Consider the following 16,686-nt stretch of genomic DNA (forward strand, 5'->3'; position numbering starts at 1 on the left):
GTACTTAAAATGCTGTGAACAGACCTATAGTTTAAAAGTGACACTACCCAAGATTAGACTGTAATTCAGTGAATGAATCTCTTCCTAAAACCTGCCTGAAACATTAAAGCTCATGTTCCTTCCTTTAAAATCTTGCAAGAATGAAATCTTGCATAGAGGTGGGAGACTAAGTGAAATGAGGATATGTACTGTTGACACAAACACAATCTTCCACTCATCAGGACAGTGCAATCACACATACCGTCATCTCCTCCTTTGGATGAGAGCATCAGGCTGTCCAGAAAAAGTCTGTTTAGCAGCGATACCTCGTACACCACACAATGGGTCAGGAAGATGCAGTTTTCAAGTGTTATCATACTAAACGTAGCTCTATCTGATCCAAATCCTCATCTCTCTAAAAGGAGGCTTTTCTGAACACAGAAAGTTTATTTGCTTTGCCAAGCAATGATTAACACAATATACTGGAGTGCGAGACCTTCATTTCTCCTCTTGACCTCTTTCAATTACTGCTGTGTCATCTGCCAGTGCCTTAACTCAATGATGTTCTGCCAACATTACACAGTGACTCCCTCAAAAAAAAAAACAAACCCACAAACCCACAAAAAATTCTGTTCACTCAGGAATACATGTCCTTCAGAGAGCAAAATACCATTTTTGCTTGAAGAACTTGTTGCCAGTTTTAAATGCCATACACCTTATATTCCACCTTATAATATGAACCATTTTCATACAATCAGAAAAAAAAACAAAAATCAGAATCACCAAGGTCAGAAGGCCCCTGCACAAACCCACAAACCCACAAAAAATTCTGTTCACTCAGGAATACATGTCCTTCAGAGAGCAAAATACCATTTTTGCTTGAAGAACTTGTTGCCAGTTTTAAATGCCATACACCTTATATTCCACCTTATAATATGAACCATTTTCATACAATCAGAAAAAAAAACAAAAATCAGAATCACCAAGGTCAGAAGGCCCCTGCAGAGATCGTCTAAGTCCAGCGCCCTGCAAAAAGCAGGGGCAGCTACCAGCACGTGGTGCTGGGTTGTGTCCAACTGCGTCTTGAGTATCTCCAAGATGGAGACTCCACAGCATGCCTGGGCAACCCATTTCACTGTGTGACCACCCTTATAGGAAAACTACTTATTATGTTTAAACAAATTTCCAGTACTTCACTTCGCGTGCATTGCCTCTTGTCCTTTTCACTGTCTTTCCAGTTAAGAAATCTGTATCAGTTCTCCCAGTTTCAGCCAAATTGTTCTTGAACAGAGTAAATCCTGTCCTCCCCCTCCAAACTTCCCACCATCACTGCAGAGATATGAGATCAGGACCTGCCACGCAAAGCACAGTTCTTCCTATGAAAAGATCGAAATTACAGAGCTGGGCACAGCACAACAGGGAACACTCACGTATGTGCATTCACTTCAAAAGAATAATTGAAGTGATATTATTCGTTAGTGGTTGCCAACGACCAAGATCAAGGCCAAATAACAACTTGAACCGGCAAAAAGCCCTACTTGGCAAAGTGTGGCTCTGCAGGCTCTCTCCGAGGGTGACTTGATAACAGAATCACCAATTTCTTTGCATCTGTGGGGCTCTCCATCACTTTGGGTAGGAATCATAGCACAGGAGTACATACAGTGCTGAGGATGTGAGGTTAAACGACCAGAGATTCAGACAGAAAAGTGGTGGGGAAGAGGTAGATTAGAAAAGAGCCAAGACTCTTATTACTTGTTTTAATCGGGTACCATGAGAAAACATGCCTTTTCTAGCTGGTACAGAAGGGGTTTGGAGGAGGGGAAGTGATCTTCAGTTTAAGGGACCTTAAGACTGGAAAAGGCACCAAGTTCACAAGGGACACTGGAGAGACCAGCTGAGAAGAGAGCTGCCTGGACTCCCTCCCAGTATCACCGGTGAGAGTTCAGGAAGACACAGGATGGCAAAACGCTGCAGAGCTCCTAGACTGAACTGGATGGAACTTCAGTTTAATTTTACATCCCCACGTTGTTCAAAATGTGGCAGGACAGCAAGACTAGGTAGTGCACAGACTGGATGCCCGGAGACCTGGAGAAGAGTGCATCTCCCCCCCCCCGACAGGCTATGTGAGCCCAGCCAGGCAAGGCTGAAAGCTTCGATACAGCCTGCCTTTTACCTTTTCCTTAACGTAAACGCAAGCTGCTCCTTCACATAACCAGTGTGCCTGAACAAACTCATGGCTCACCTGGGCACTAAAGGCTATCAGTGTCTATCTTCTCCGCAGCATAAAAGAATATTTTATCCTCTTTTCCCAAGGTTACTAAGTTAGCACCTGTGGACGGCTGCTCAACACCCTTGTCAAGGCAAGGCAACCAGGGCATTCTTTAACAGGTCTAAGTTAGAGCAATCGGCAATACCCAGTAGCTCCATCTGTACAGAAACATACAGAGAGAATAGAAAAAAGCCTTCCCTTAGAATTTGCAAAATTCTCAAATAATGATCATAAAGAAAATTATTCTGAACTCTAGCACATTCTAGTTGGTATTAGTTACCAAGTGACTTGAGGTTTCTTTGTACCTTTTATTTGAAGGATTTCCAAATAGTTTTCTCCCCAATAATTAGATGATTAAGGACTCACTACATCCTTCTACAGACTGATGAAGAGGCAAAAAGACCTTTTACAAAGGCGTTTGTTAAGTCAATGAGAAGCTGTAAGTGTTCTCAGATGCCTGGAAACAAACTTCTGTCCTTTCTGCCATATATCTACACAAGTGCTTTAAAGGAAATACAAAGAGGCTGCCAATTCCAGTAAGCTGCATAATGAGTTCTTGCCTATGAAAAAGTTCAGAGGTTCATCTATTTTGAAGACAATAAATAGGCAGCAAATAACTCACAGCAACAAAGAGGTGATTAGACATATTTAAACGAGAATAATACCTTGTCAGAAATAAGTTACTGTCACAGAAGTGTCATATCTAGCTTTACCTTCTTGTGAAGGGGGCAGGGAGAAAACCCACAGTACATTTTTTGCTCTTATTTTTTAAAAAAGCAGCTTCTCACAAACAGTATTTCCAGCAATCCAAAAGGTAGGAATGTTTCTGCCTACCTGCTACCATGACCTTAGCTGTCCGACTGATGATAGCTCCAATGCCTTCTAGAGACGCTTCACACTGGTAGAGACCTTCATCTGGCTTGTGGTGCCTGGAGTGGACTATGTTTTGTATCAAGAGGGATCCGTTGGCCAGCTGCTGCCTCCTTTCATCTACTGCCAGGTTTAAGAAGACTGCGTCTTTCTTCCATTTAATAACTGGGGCTCCTTGATCTGATTCTGCTATGCAGTTCAACAGCACGTTGCTTCCACGCATGGTGACAGCATCTGAAGGCTCAGTCAAGAACCTCAATGATGTAAAAGCTTTAATCTGTGAACCTGAAACAGCAAAACCATAAGAGACACGGAGTCAGTATTGGTTACATGTTTCTATGGAGGAAGAAACATACTACATTCGATACAGAAACTCAATATAGGGAACCCCCAGAGGCACCATAGATATGACTGGCAAATATTGTAAGAAATTAAGCTATGTTTCTCTGCAAATTGTTAACGCACACAAAAAACCCAAGCATAAATTCTATTTTTATCCCATGACTACGAAAACAATATTTGTAGATAAATAGATCTTTGATATGTAAAACATGGAAATAAAGCAAAGCTAAAAATCTGCACAACTATCTACAGCTGAGTTGGAGATTAGCATAAAACCACCATACCTCTTGAGGTTTATTTGGAGAAATTAATTCCTCCCAGGACCTACTCTGGCCACATGCACCAAGATGCATTTCAGTGTGACAAGCACAAAAATAGCATTGGGCCTCGCTTTGTTTGCTGTTAGCAAACCAGTGGGAGGAAAGCATGCAAGAGTGCAGTCTGACCATCTATCAGAAACAGTGCCAAAACCTCAAACCTGGTGGATCTTCTTCCACCTCACCAGAACAGCGTTCTCCTCGCGACCAACTAGTCTGGCCACTGCTGTCCAGTAGGCAGCAAGACAAAAACCACGTGAGCACGTCCCTTGTATAGAGGAGGGGCAGGGGAGAGGTGTCGAGAGTGCCAGCTCCGCAAGCTGCACACCATCCCTACCACGGCACTGAAGGCCTGATATTTCCACCTGCTGCAAGAATGCGGAGGCCAAATTCTCACGTGACACTTTGGTAACAGGACGCCAATCAACTTTGTGTAGTTAGGAGATGAATCAGACTGTAAAGGCAGAGGGAGACGCTCTCAGAGCAGAGCTACAATATGAGGTCTGCTAAAGAGTAGAAAAATCATTCAAATGCTTAAGAACATGTTGACGCAGTTACATCAAAGGACTCAACTCAAAACAACATAAGCAGTCCTTTTTCTCTACTGCATCAAGCATTTTCTAATAGTTTATAAATGGGCAAAGCACATAAAACTTGTATTTTTAGACAGTCTTATCACAGAATCACAGAATGGTTTGGGTTGGAAGGGACCTCTCAAGGCCATCTAGTCCAACCCCCCTGCCGTGGGCAGGGACATCTTCAACTAGATCAGGTTGCTCAGAGCCCCATCCAGCCTGACCTGGAATGTTTCCAGGGATGGGGCATCCACCACCTCTCTGTCCAGTGTTCTCAAGTCTCACTGACTACACTTCAGTGAGAAACTAGCAGAGTAGTTTCTACTATATCATAACAAAATCAAAGTTTCTGACACATCACCGGCTTGCCTATCCCACCCTGTCCAGGGGCAGCACCTCCGAGTGCTTCCAGGTTTAGATATAGACCTCTGGTTCCCAAACATGCTGCTCCCCAACCTCCACGCTAGCGACGGCGCTGCCATTCTGCACTCCAGTGCATGGGGAACAGCGTTTTGAAACAGCCGCATATGAATGCAAAAGTGGGGTTTTTTCCCCCCTCTTCCTCATCAAATAAATCCTTTTACCTCGTTAGAGCAAATGAAAACAAAAACTTATGTGATAAAAAGATTCAAAAAACTTTAGCGCTAAAAAAGATTAATTACTTCTATTTTATACCTCAAACCAAAGTTTTCTATGAGCGTATGTATACAAATGCATAAACAGCCACTTGGCATTTTCTTTATAGAAATTAATTTTATTTTCAAGTACTTGGTTCCACCCGTACACTAACTGAAGTAGCGAGGTACCAGATTTTCCTTCAAAGGGTATAAACAAAAAAGTTGTGGTTTCAAAAAATTAATAAAATTTAGCAAAGGAGAAAGCAAGAGTTGGAAGCCTCAACCTGTAGAGTATTTCAGGCACAATAACAATAGCACCACGAGAACTTAGAATAAAATGTATTGTCTAATAACATCAGGAAGAGTTATCAAATCCAGATTTGTTTTTCATCTGTCTTAATGCTTTGATTTCAGTTACTGGAGGAAGCACATCAGAATTAGGCCCAAAAGCTGCCTGCTGGCACAGGGCGCTTTTGCCACAAAACACGGGTAATAGTATAGAGATATATTTACAATGCATGAAAGCGTAGTTATTTTAAAAACATGTTTTCCTTTCCCTTCTCCCAAAGGCAACTGTGTTCTGTTTGTAAATCACAGCTTCTTGTTGGGCATGTTATTTATGTCACCAACACTTATAACAGTTTAACACAGCTGTTTATGACAGCATGTTAATGATTTTATGTGGCTATTATCACAAGTAAATAATCCACTTCTGCAGGAGAAATGGGGTTATGACAGCTTCCAGTACAGCAAATGCAGAAGTTACAGAAGTTAAACAAAGATTAACTTTCTTTTCGTGCAATTACCCTTACAGTTCAGTTGCAATTTCAGCTATTCACATCCTTTGCAAAAGGCATATTTAACCTAAATTGCTTTACTACAAGGAACCTAACAGCTTGAATAACCTGGAAAGCTTTCTGAATGTGAGGAAAATTCAAATCTTCTTGGAAATATTATTCCTGGAGATGGAAGTAATGGTGCCATCTTAAAAATGGAAGAAAACGACCATGTATTTTCAGAAGAGATTACTTGGAAGGATAAGAATCTAATGGCCACGTTTTTCTAGTATGTAGCTGCTGAAGGAGAAAGGTAGAAAAATATTTGAAAATCCCATTAGTACCTATTTGCATATTTGAACTATTAGCTCAGTTTGGAAAGCCCAGCTGCCACATTACACCTGCAGGCAGGGCAGCCTGGACAGCTTTCTCAATAACACGTCATCTTATCGCACCCTTGACTTCCACAAAATTTTCTCCCTAATTTCTACCTCAAGCAGCAAACACTAAACCTGATTCCTCTAGACCAGGTTACAAGAAGGAATACGTTACAACTAATACATAAACCTATTTCAGCACTTGGAAAAAAAAATTCAAGTGATTTCACAATATAGCCCAGGACAATCCAACAAAGGCTGAGTTTCTTTAAGGGAGAGACAAACCCCAGACTTGATCAGACCAGACCACAACACACTTCTACACCTTCCTTCTATATGCGTAAAACTAAGGACCGTCACCTGAAGAACACAAGATCCACATATCAAATTAAGAAAAGTTTTAAACTCTACTTGCAATAAGAAGCCAAACTCTGCTAGAACAGTTTACGAAATGCACATTGAACATGCTCTAACCAGGCTGATGGAAATTTCAGCTGCTGTAGAGGACAAGTAGCCATACGATACGGCCCAATATCTAGAAGACTACTTCAACACAGTTTGCCTCAAGAAAATGCTTGCTTACAGCTGCTTATTATTGGGGGATTCTTCTCAGGGGCCAAATTTCTCAGTGAAGATTTCTGTATTCATTGTATATTCACTAAGAACAGTGTATACTTTTGTGTACACATATACACACACCCCCCAAAACAAAACCGAACCGACAAAAGAATTCCTAAGAAATTGTACAAACACAAGCGAGTGCAATTTCTCCAGCAACTTTTCTTAACGGTACATGTAATTTGAGGCCTAAGTCAGAGTTCAGAAGCATTTCCCTGGATCCCTTTTCTCCAATATACTACCTATCCATCCTGTTTAAAGTGTCAGGATTTCAGTTCACGCTCAAGCCTAAGAGCTAAACACCACCCATGCTACTGCTACTCCAGGGTAAGCCAACTGAGAAAGTGCGGCAGAACAGCCCATACTTATGCTGCTCCTACGGATCCTTTGGGTCTCTACTGCCTAAAATCCCCTTGCTCTGAGAACAAGACCAAAACAAAGCTCCAGCTTACGGAGGTCTTTCCTCCCGAGGCACTCGCTGCAGCGTTACTTTCTCCTTCCACGTTCTCCAAAAGCAGGAACACTGTCTCCAAAACACTCGGTGCCTCCACCCCTGCGTGGTGGAAATCCAGGGTGAAACTCCCAGTCACAACCAAGGAGGCAGGAGCAGCCTTTCAGTCTCCAGCCTGAATATCAGGCTTGCAAAGCAGAGCCCAGACAGACAGCCGCCTCTCCAGCTACCTATTGCACAGCCTTTTAATAGCTAGAAACATGAAGATGATGAAAAAGTTCTTTAGTATCTCTCCTAGTCCTTGGGCAGCTTCTTTGCCATTGCACATTACAGTAAGCATCTCGTAGCTGAAACAGCTGCAACTGTAAGCTACTTTGCCATTTTCATAAGCAGGGTAGGGGACTCATTTTAAAACAGAGATGCTACACTTACAATTTAATCCTTATTGCAATAGCTCAGCTGAAACAGAAGGCAAGGAGGGAAGAAAAAAAGGTGGCAGCCAGGCAGGAGAAATGAGATGAAGAGCTCTTCTAAAAGTTGCTGTAAAACACGCTTGTGTTTTCTGTTTCCAAGTTTTGCTCTCAGTGGGAGTAGGTCTCTCCCTTTACTTGGCATTTTTGCCAATACCCTTAATTTTTCATCTGCACTTACTTGCAATCCCTCAGAGCTCCAAGACATTGAACTGAAAAGGCTATGGCCATTAACAGTCACCAAATTGTGGAGAATGCACTTGTTCACGTTTACATCGAGCCCTGATTTGACGTTCCCCAGTATGGTTTGCAAAAACCAACCTACACCCATAGTGGTTAACACTTTCTTCTATCACCTGCACCACAGTAAGGCCATCCTTACAGCTGCCTCAGGACACCCTGCCTTCCCTGGGACTTCCTTCCAGGCTCTTCGCCTCTCAGAGGCTCTAAAAGTCAGAACAAGAGAGGGAAGCGCTGCTATAGCTGCTTCATCTGTTGCGGTACATACATTCACCTTTTATGTGCATGGTCACAGCTGTCATTTGATGTCCAGCACACTCATATTTGAGAAAAACAGACTTAAAAGATATTAAAAGTCCTGCAAACCGGAGGCTGCCGAAACCAATGGGTCCAGGGCACCTTAATGCTTCCTCCTCCCTCTGACTAGAGTGTACACAGAACAACTACAAACAGATTTATGAGATCTATGGCTTAACTACAAACTTGAATGGAAGCGTTGTAAAGATTAAATATCTCCTACACGAAGCTACCGTGTCAGCGATTCCAAGCACATCCGTGTCATCAAACAAGCCTGTAGCACTGCTTGGAGATCTGAAGCTCTGAGGTCAAGGAGAGCACCCTTGGCAATAGCCCACATGTCCTTTAGCCAAATAAAGGAGAAGAAAATTTGAAGCTAAAAAGACCCCATCCTCGGTCCCTTGCTGCTTTAGCCACCAAGACATTATCCTACGTGATGATCTGCTTTATGATACGGGAATAAAACTAATGGGCTTCTCACTCTGACAGGTAACATCAGAGTAACTTCAGGGTTATCATTCTCCAGGCCACAGACAAAATTAACATTTAAAAGATGATCTCTGATGTGCTTCTTAATCAGTCCCTTGCTTTGAATCCTCCACTTTCTCTTCCACCTTTATGAAACGTAATCTTCCAGGATGGTGTTTTTTTTTTCCTTTATGTTCTGCATCAGTTGCTTCCATTATAGAGAGGGAAGAGATGTCACAGTTGTAAAAGCATTTGACCAGGCCACCCCTGGAGCTTTCTTCTTTTTCAAATAAACATTAAGAAGAAAGACTTTTGCACACGGGCCATTTGAAGTCTGTGAGTACAGAAACACCCCCCCCAGTCTAACTGAAATTTGGTAGCAGAGCATTGTAGCTGAACTAAGTCTGTTACAATGAAGTGTATTTACGGACACTCAGAGCATACATTTTCTCAGAGGATTCCCCCCCCTTCATCTACAGAGCCTGCATCAATTAGCTTAAAGGCCAGGCTAATAAGCATTTATTTACATGCTTAGATAATGCAGAATATACAGCAAAACTCGATACAGTTTTATCTGTTTGCACAAAATACAGTAATACGAAGCTTAATATGTATTAAAAGGAGAACTCTTGTTTTAATGTTTTTATTATAACTTATGATGTGCCTTCTGGGGTGCTGAATATTTCATTTCAGCTCTATGAAATTTTGAAAATCTAGCTTCATGCCTGCATTTGATGTTCAGATGTGGAAATAAAAATTCCTGCTCCAAGAAGCGTACAATGCAACACACAAGCATGTGGCACATGGAAGCATCGTTCAATTTTTATATGAAGAACAACATATACTTTTTATCAGGACTTTATCACGGTGTTCCAAATCACTGGTCCTATCACAGGATTTTGGACTGTACTAGAAGTGCTTGTAACACCAATTCCATTATAACTCCTCTATATTCAATGAATCACTAGGAACACAGAGCGACTGGCTGTCTGATTTTCACTTGAAAGCTTTAGTTTGGTAAAAATAAGGTTTCTAGGTGATTTATCACTAAGGGTAGTGCCTCCACACCACAGTACCCCACTGCTTATATCCAGAGCACTCAAAACATCGATTACAAAGAACTTTTGCTGGGTACAATTGACGAGCAACACTTAGGAAAAGGGCTTTACCAGGGCCAAGTCCGAGACCACTGAGCAGATCCATCAGCCCACCCACAGGTTCAAGCCACCCCTCTAGTGTAAAATCACAGTCATGTAAAAAGAGTAAACAAACCCCTTAAACTAAACAAGCTGAGTTTCATGTGTAGTTCTCCTTGCCAAAGAAAGAGTGACTGACCCCTATGCAACAGAGGGGTTTGTCTCACCACCTTACACGCTCAGTGCTCAGACTTAGTCAGGCTGCAGATGTTAAACGAACACTGATGGGCTAAGAGGGTTGAGGGCGCACACACGCGGACGCTCCTTTCCGCCACCCCTCTGACTACCGAGGTCTCTAAAAGCACTGTTTATTGATTGGACCCGTTTGACTCCTTTCCCAGCAAAGATATTTGGAGTGGCCGACTAATTCGGCCAACAGCTCCACGGCTGACCTGAGCTGATCTCTGACCACAGGGCAGCAAGAGGGGCACTCCTTCCCTTCCTCCAGCCCCAGCCGTACGCTCCTGGGGCTTCCCTCGCTTTGGCTCCAGCAAGTGGGAAAACACAAGAGCCAGCTTGACCTACTGACCCTCAAAAGAAAACCACTATTCTCAGCCAGATCAGATGCCTTCTAACTGAACCATAAAACACAAGGCAGAGGGCAAGAGCACAACGATTTGGAGGGCAAGGGCCGAGGAGGAAAAAAAAAAAAAAAGAGACCAAGTCTTCTGGCAGCTGCCTGCTGTTAATCTGGTTTGGGCAAGAGACAACACATTGGCTAGGCTACATAAAACGATCTGAACAAGCACCTACACGCACCCACAGTTTGCTTGCTTTGCCCATGCGCTCAGTGAAACTCAGTCTGTGGCAGCCTCTGGAAGAGATAGAGCTCAGGTCCTCTGAGCTGAGATCGTCTGATGTCAGGTGTAGGTAGGCTTGCCTTAAAACAGTACGAGCGATTCTCATTGCCTAGTTTTAGCCGAATCAGTTTGATGAACAAAATCGAGTCTCCCCGACCAACAAGCCCTGCAGTATACACTGCTTCTTCAAGCTTCTGCATCGATTGAAGTTACAAGTTCGAGGGAACAAATTCAGAAGATCCAGTTATCCCTGGAACGAAATGAGAGAATCATTTTCCTTCCTGCACAGCACAGAGTATGTACGGCACAAGGGTATTCGGCTACATTAAAAAATATGGGTAGTATTGGAGGAGGACTGCGATTTCCTCAATGCAGAAGGATAGAGCAACTCTTCTGGTCCAAAGCTTTCCAGAACTTCAGGTAGCAGCCACTGCAGACCTCACTGTCTGTGGGGAAACCCAAGCAGAGCCTGGTGTTTTCTTACAGTGGAGGAGGTGGCAAACTGGATTTTCATTTTGAGCCCCCAGAGAAGACTGCTGAACGGTTAACTGCACTGACTTGGCAGTGCAGTTTTTTCCTACGTGCTTTTGTTTCAAACGCTTTAATTACATTATCAGAAAATCATATTACTTGCTGGGTTTCCTGTTTTCCTCAAGATAACCAGTACCTGCACTTGCCAATTTGCACATACGAGTTCCACAAAGAAAGTAGATATATATACCACTGTAGAGACAGAAGCACAGCATTGTTGGTACTTACCATATTTCCCATATATTAGATTTAATATACTTTAAGATTAAAGGAACGTAAAAGCATAGCCAAACATGCAAATTCCTGGAGAATAACAACATTTTAAGATGTCTGAAAGCAGTATGACCAACTAGGATGTTATCATAATTTTGCACAATCCCATGAAGTTTTCAAACAGCTCTCAGCAGAGGATTCCAGCAGAGAAGAGGCTGCGTTAAGTTCGTTTCCCCAAGGTACATCACAACACCAGCGTGTTGCTGGTTTCAGTGTTCTCCCCCGCAGATGCTTTCTGTCTTTCTGACAGTGAAAGAACTTACTCTCACAACTGTTAAATACACATCCAAGACACACCAGATCTCAGGTTTGCCTATCAGAAACGGTCTGTTTTCTGAAGTAGTGCATTTGAGGAATCAGCAGAGCGTGGCCCTGTAACACAGGGCTGAAAAGTCAACTCCATCCTGACAGCTACAGTGTGTCAAAAGCTGTCTACCGACACCCTCTCTCACATCTCAGAGACCTACAGCGCAACCTTCTCATTTACTAAGTTATGAAAGAGGTATGCCTACACTGAATCTTCAAAGCCCCAGCCTCCTCCTGACAGTGTTTCAGTCTGCTGCATCCCAAAGATACATTTCACAGTCCAGACCGGCAGAAGAAAATGCAGAAGAGAGACCCAAGAGGTGCCTGGCTACAGATACGGGACTAAATAAAGCAGAGCAAAGAGGAGGAGTGAATTTTGGGTATATAACTGTGGAGGCAGAAAACAAAACAAAATAAAGTCACTTAAATTATTAGATTACATTATTATTAGATTAAATCACCTAGATGAAAAAAAAAAAACACGAATGGGGAGGGGATGAGGGAATCAGGGCAGAGCAGTAAGCAACACCAAGAATGAGGAGGAAGAGGAAATCCCCCAGGGCAGCGGTGAAGGAACAGTCAAGAAGCAGGGAGAAAGAGAAAAGAAAAGAAATAAATCAATCCAGCACTGAATCCAAGCCAAGCAGAAAAGGGCTAGAAGGGGAGAGTTGAATGAAATATAAACAAGAAAAGGCCCACAGATCGGGCCAGATGCAGGTTTTTACCAGTTATTGTGGAATAAGTCAGACTGCAAGAAGGAGACATGAGCCAACAGAACAGACATCCGTGCTTAGATGAAAGGGCAAAGGAGGGCAAGGGCATAGAAACATATGTAAAGGAAAAAAGTCAGGTGAGAGAAAGAATAAAGAGGGTGAAAAGATAATGAAGAGCGAGAGATACGGAGTTAAAACACCAAAAGAACACATCAGTTGCTGAAAAAGGAAATCCCTTGGAAGAGCTTTAAGCTACAGAAACAGGCAGAAGGAGCAAAAACAATGCTGGTATTTCCACAGATTGATTTTTTTTTTTTGAGATGGTGACACATTTAGGGAAAAAAAGAGCAGAGAAAGAAGCAAGAGTGAAGGGGGTGGGGGAAAAACCAGACTCCATGAAGAGAACTCTGTGCTGAATTTAAGAGCATTATAGCTCAGAACAGCCTATAGCACAAATACTGCAGCTCTCAGAATAAACCCACTTCCCGGGAAGACAAAACATTTAGACAGGGGGTTTTTTCTTTTCCTATTTGTTCATTTCTTAAATGCATTCCTCCTTCCTTGCAGGCCATTTGGTAATGCAATAAATTAATTTGTACTTCAGAGTGAACTCTTTAATCCTTTTTGTTCTCTCCCCTCCCCATCAAATGCATACTACTGAATTTGCATGCATTAGCATAATGAAACATTAATTACATAGCATTTTGGATAGGACAAGCATAGAGCTTCAATCAATCTCAATAACTCGCATCAGGAAGGTGAAAACCACTGGCCAGGCTTATCAGGACAACATAATAGACACAAACACATCAACAGTGCCTGTTGCGGGTGCGATTTAAACCCAGCATCCGAAACCAAAAAACACTCGGGAAATTACAAAGAAAGTAATGATTATCAATTATGTTAATGATACACAGACAAATTGTTTTCTCCTGGTTTTGTTAGAAACTAGAGCTGTGTTTGCACTGAAGGATGGGTGGGACTGATCTGGCACATCCGACCCGGGCGGTGGGTTATCTCCGTCAACATATTGGGTGACATAGCTGCCAAAAATAACGCGTGCGTACCCTCCAGCAGCAAGCTCCAACGACGTTACGAAGACTGCTTCTGGTCTCAGTTACCATCTCATCTGCAGCCTTCTCAAGCACCTTCAACGTATCGGATGCTATCGCTGTGCCCGGTGTTGTAGGGTGCCCCTGCCAGGGCAGTCCACGGTACGGAGGAACCCACCCAGGGCCCCGCAACCAGAAAGACCTCACAAGTGTGCCCGCACCTCCTTGTGCATAGCCAAGGCTGACATACGCATAAAGCAAACCAGCACCCAAGGTAGGGTAACAGGAGCTCAGTTGTGCCCTCCTCCCGTTACTGTGCATACAATATCTTTATTATAACATTCTCTCTATTCCCATTTACAAAACAGAGAAAGACCGTTTCTCATTCAATCCCTGAAATTAAAATTCTCCCACTTCTATTTAGTAAAAGGCTTCTGGGAACGCCAGAATGGTGTTCATTAAGGAGACAAACTGCAGTGCTACAATAATGTATGTGAACGTTAAAGAAACAAATGGGGACTTCACTGCAGATGTAGAGCCCTTCCCTCTTTGCACAATGAAAGCACACAGCAAAGGCGATGGACTGTGTGCCCTGAATGCATCATTTCAGCTTTTGAAAAACCCAAAAGAATTAAGATAAAAAAGTCTAATCTGAGCATAATCTGAGCCGTAAAACATCCAACAGCAATCGAGACTGCTGTTGTGAAGGATAACCAATGAATATCAAACTGTTCCCATCACACTCCCCTCATGCATCAGCCTTTCCAGCAGGAAAAAAAAACTACTCCATTTTGTTTCATAATAAATCACAGTTTCCTTGGTTTACGTTCTTTTAACTCCATCTCTCTCAACTACAGTAACAGAAAAATTGAGGGGCTAGACTAGATGACCTCCTGGAAGTCCCTTCTAACCTAAACGATTCTATGAGTCCAACAAAAAGACAAAAAAGCCAACACCCCCAACAACCCTAAGAAGAATCCAGACCTCGAAAAAAAAATTAAAATAATCACCAGCTAGAAAATGAAGCTCTCCTTTGGGAGTCAGGCACACATCACAAGCCCCAAGACAATGGATTTGTCTCCAACTGAGCAACCTTATAATTTAAGCATAGCCCTATCTCCCTTACTTTTCAGTTTTGCACCAGCATTGGAGGCCTGATTTTTGTTTCGCTGGATAAGCATAACACTGAAACTTGAGTTCCACATGTTTTAGAGGAGATCAAGCCCGATCTATGATGGGTCAGATTTTGACTTGGACAGTGATGTTAAATTAATTTACATGCACAAAGTATCTGGATCTATATTTTGAAGTTTGCAACATGACATGGTGGAGAACTCTTCCTGAAAACCACAAAATAAGAGGACCGGCTTTTGTGGCAGATCCATATTCACAAGTCATTTATGAAGATCCAACGAAAAAGTATTAAATACCATTGTATTTCAAAGATATCACACAGCCTAGAAGAGACATCGTCAAATAACATCCCAAGTTGTCAATATGAGTTTACTTGCAGGTTATATATTTTTTAGTTGGAAATTGGCTTTCTGCAACCTGCACACAGTAAGCAGTATTTCTCATCACACCTGTCCTTTGGGCATAAATGTCTTCAAAGCCCAAGCCGCATTCTCTGCCAGCTACCAAATACCAATTAAATGAGAATTTCCTAACAAGGAAGAAAAAAAAAAAAAAAAAAAAAAAAAAAAAAAAAAAAAAAAAAAAAAAAAAAAAAAAAAAAAAAAAAAAAAAAAAAAAAAAAAAAAAAAGGAATCAACTCAGCAAATCAAATTTTGATCACTAAGCACAGAAGACAGCAGAGCTCATCTGCCTCAGCGTTGGGTGGCTGTGCAATGCAGGCTTTCAGCAAAGACTGAGAAGTCATTCTCACCTGGGACTAGGAAGGGGATAAGGAATCCCAAAAGACTATACTGTGATCAAGCAGCCACCTCTCCTTGTTAGTAGTAAGGTTTCAAGGAAAATAAGCTTCTATGGGGAAAAAGGAACCATTTCTGCCCAGGAATTGAAACACCTTGAATGAGCCCTCCAGCATTCCGACTTCTGACATGCTAAAACAGTGGATTTGCTTGTATTGGGCTAGCTACAACATTTATTTTAATGCACTTGCAAAGTTTCTCATCAAACTGTAAGAAAGTGTATAGCTTTTATTAAGTGTTTTGTTCCTGGTCACTCCCTGAACATATGCTGTATTTCAATGGCAGCAAAGAGCATGAAGGAAGCCCCCAGGTAAGGTTTACCGCTCCCTCTCCTCTTCCGTGTACATGTCTCCTGATGAACAGTCATTAACTTGACTCAAAGGACATTTCTCCTCCTTATTCTGCCCTGAGTTACTTGTGCTCCAAAGGACAAAATGTCTCAGGCTCTCTCCAAACAAAAGGTTTTCCACTGTGCTTTACTCATCTCTTTTCCTCTTCCCATCTCTCTTTGTAAAGGTGAAGATGCTCCCTCCAAGCTTTCGCAACAACTGAAGAACGCTCTCCTCAAACCCCTCAAGAGCCAGATCACTTTTCTGTTCCTTATCTAACCACAGCCAAAGGAATCAGACTGTACTCCCTCAGGTCATCCTACCACCAAAGCACTGAGCAAGCACTGAATAAGCTCAGAGATAGTTAAAAAGCAGAGTCAAGGCACCACCAAGTAACTCCCCCAAGCATCTGCCACCACACTTGGTGTAGGAACAAATACACAAGGAGCCCTTCTGCCCCTCTCCTGCCCTCTCAGACTGGGACCGGTGGTCACTTGGCCATGCAAGAAGCAGGACTTCTTGCACCCAGCTTCCCTGGCTACTTGCGCAAAGACACATGACTGGAGCCCAAACGGTTCACGATGAATTGCATTGATTTATGCCCAATTCCTACTGCAGGTCTGCTGAAGAAAACACCTCACTGTCAAATCACCACAGAGTCACTCTGCCCGAGACAGAGCGTCCTGTTGCCTTCGGGCAAGCTGGCCCAAGAACTGGCGTGCACTGAGGCTCAAAACGCCCAGAAGGCAAACGCCGGGTTTGCCGTGCAATTTTGGTTTAACCATGGATACTGTTGTATTGTCTCACTAACCTGCTTCTGTAACAACTAAACAGAGATAAGTCTGTATCACGCTTCGAGACCCTTGGACATGAAAGTCTTCAGGGTGTT

At 42.6% G+C, this 16,686-nt stretch overlaps 1 protein-coding gene across 1 annotated transcript in view; it reads right to left on the reverse strand.

The window, feature by feature from the left end:
* DCC (DCC netrin 1 receptor) overlaps positions 1 to 16,686 on the reverse strand; it is a 579,713-nt gene that overhangs the window by 359,959 nt on the left and 203,068 nt on the right. The window contains exon 2 of the mRNA XM_009323064.1: positions 3,083 to 3,403. Coding sequence (XP_009321339.1) covers positions 3,083 to 3,403 — 321 coding nt within the window. The remainder of the gene's footprint in view (positions 1 to 3,082; positions 3,404 to 16,686) is intronic.

This window comes from Pygoscelis adeliae, unplaced genomic scaffold, assembly GCF_000699105.1.
Source record: "Pygoscelis adeliae isolate BGI_AS28 unplaced genomic scaffold, ASM69910v1 Scaffold174, whole genome shotgun sequence".
NCBI classification, from domain to species: Eukaryota; Metazoa; Chordata; class Aves; order Sphenisciformes; family Spheniscidae; genus Pygoscelis; species Pygoscelis adeliae.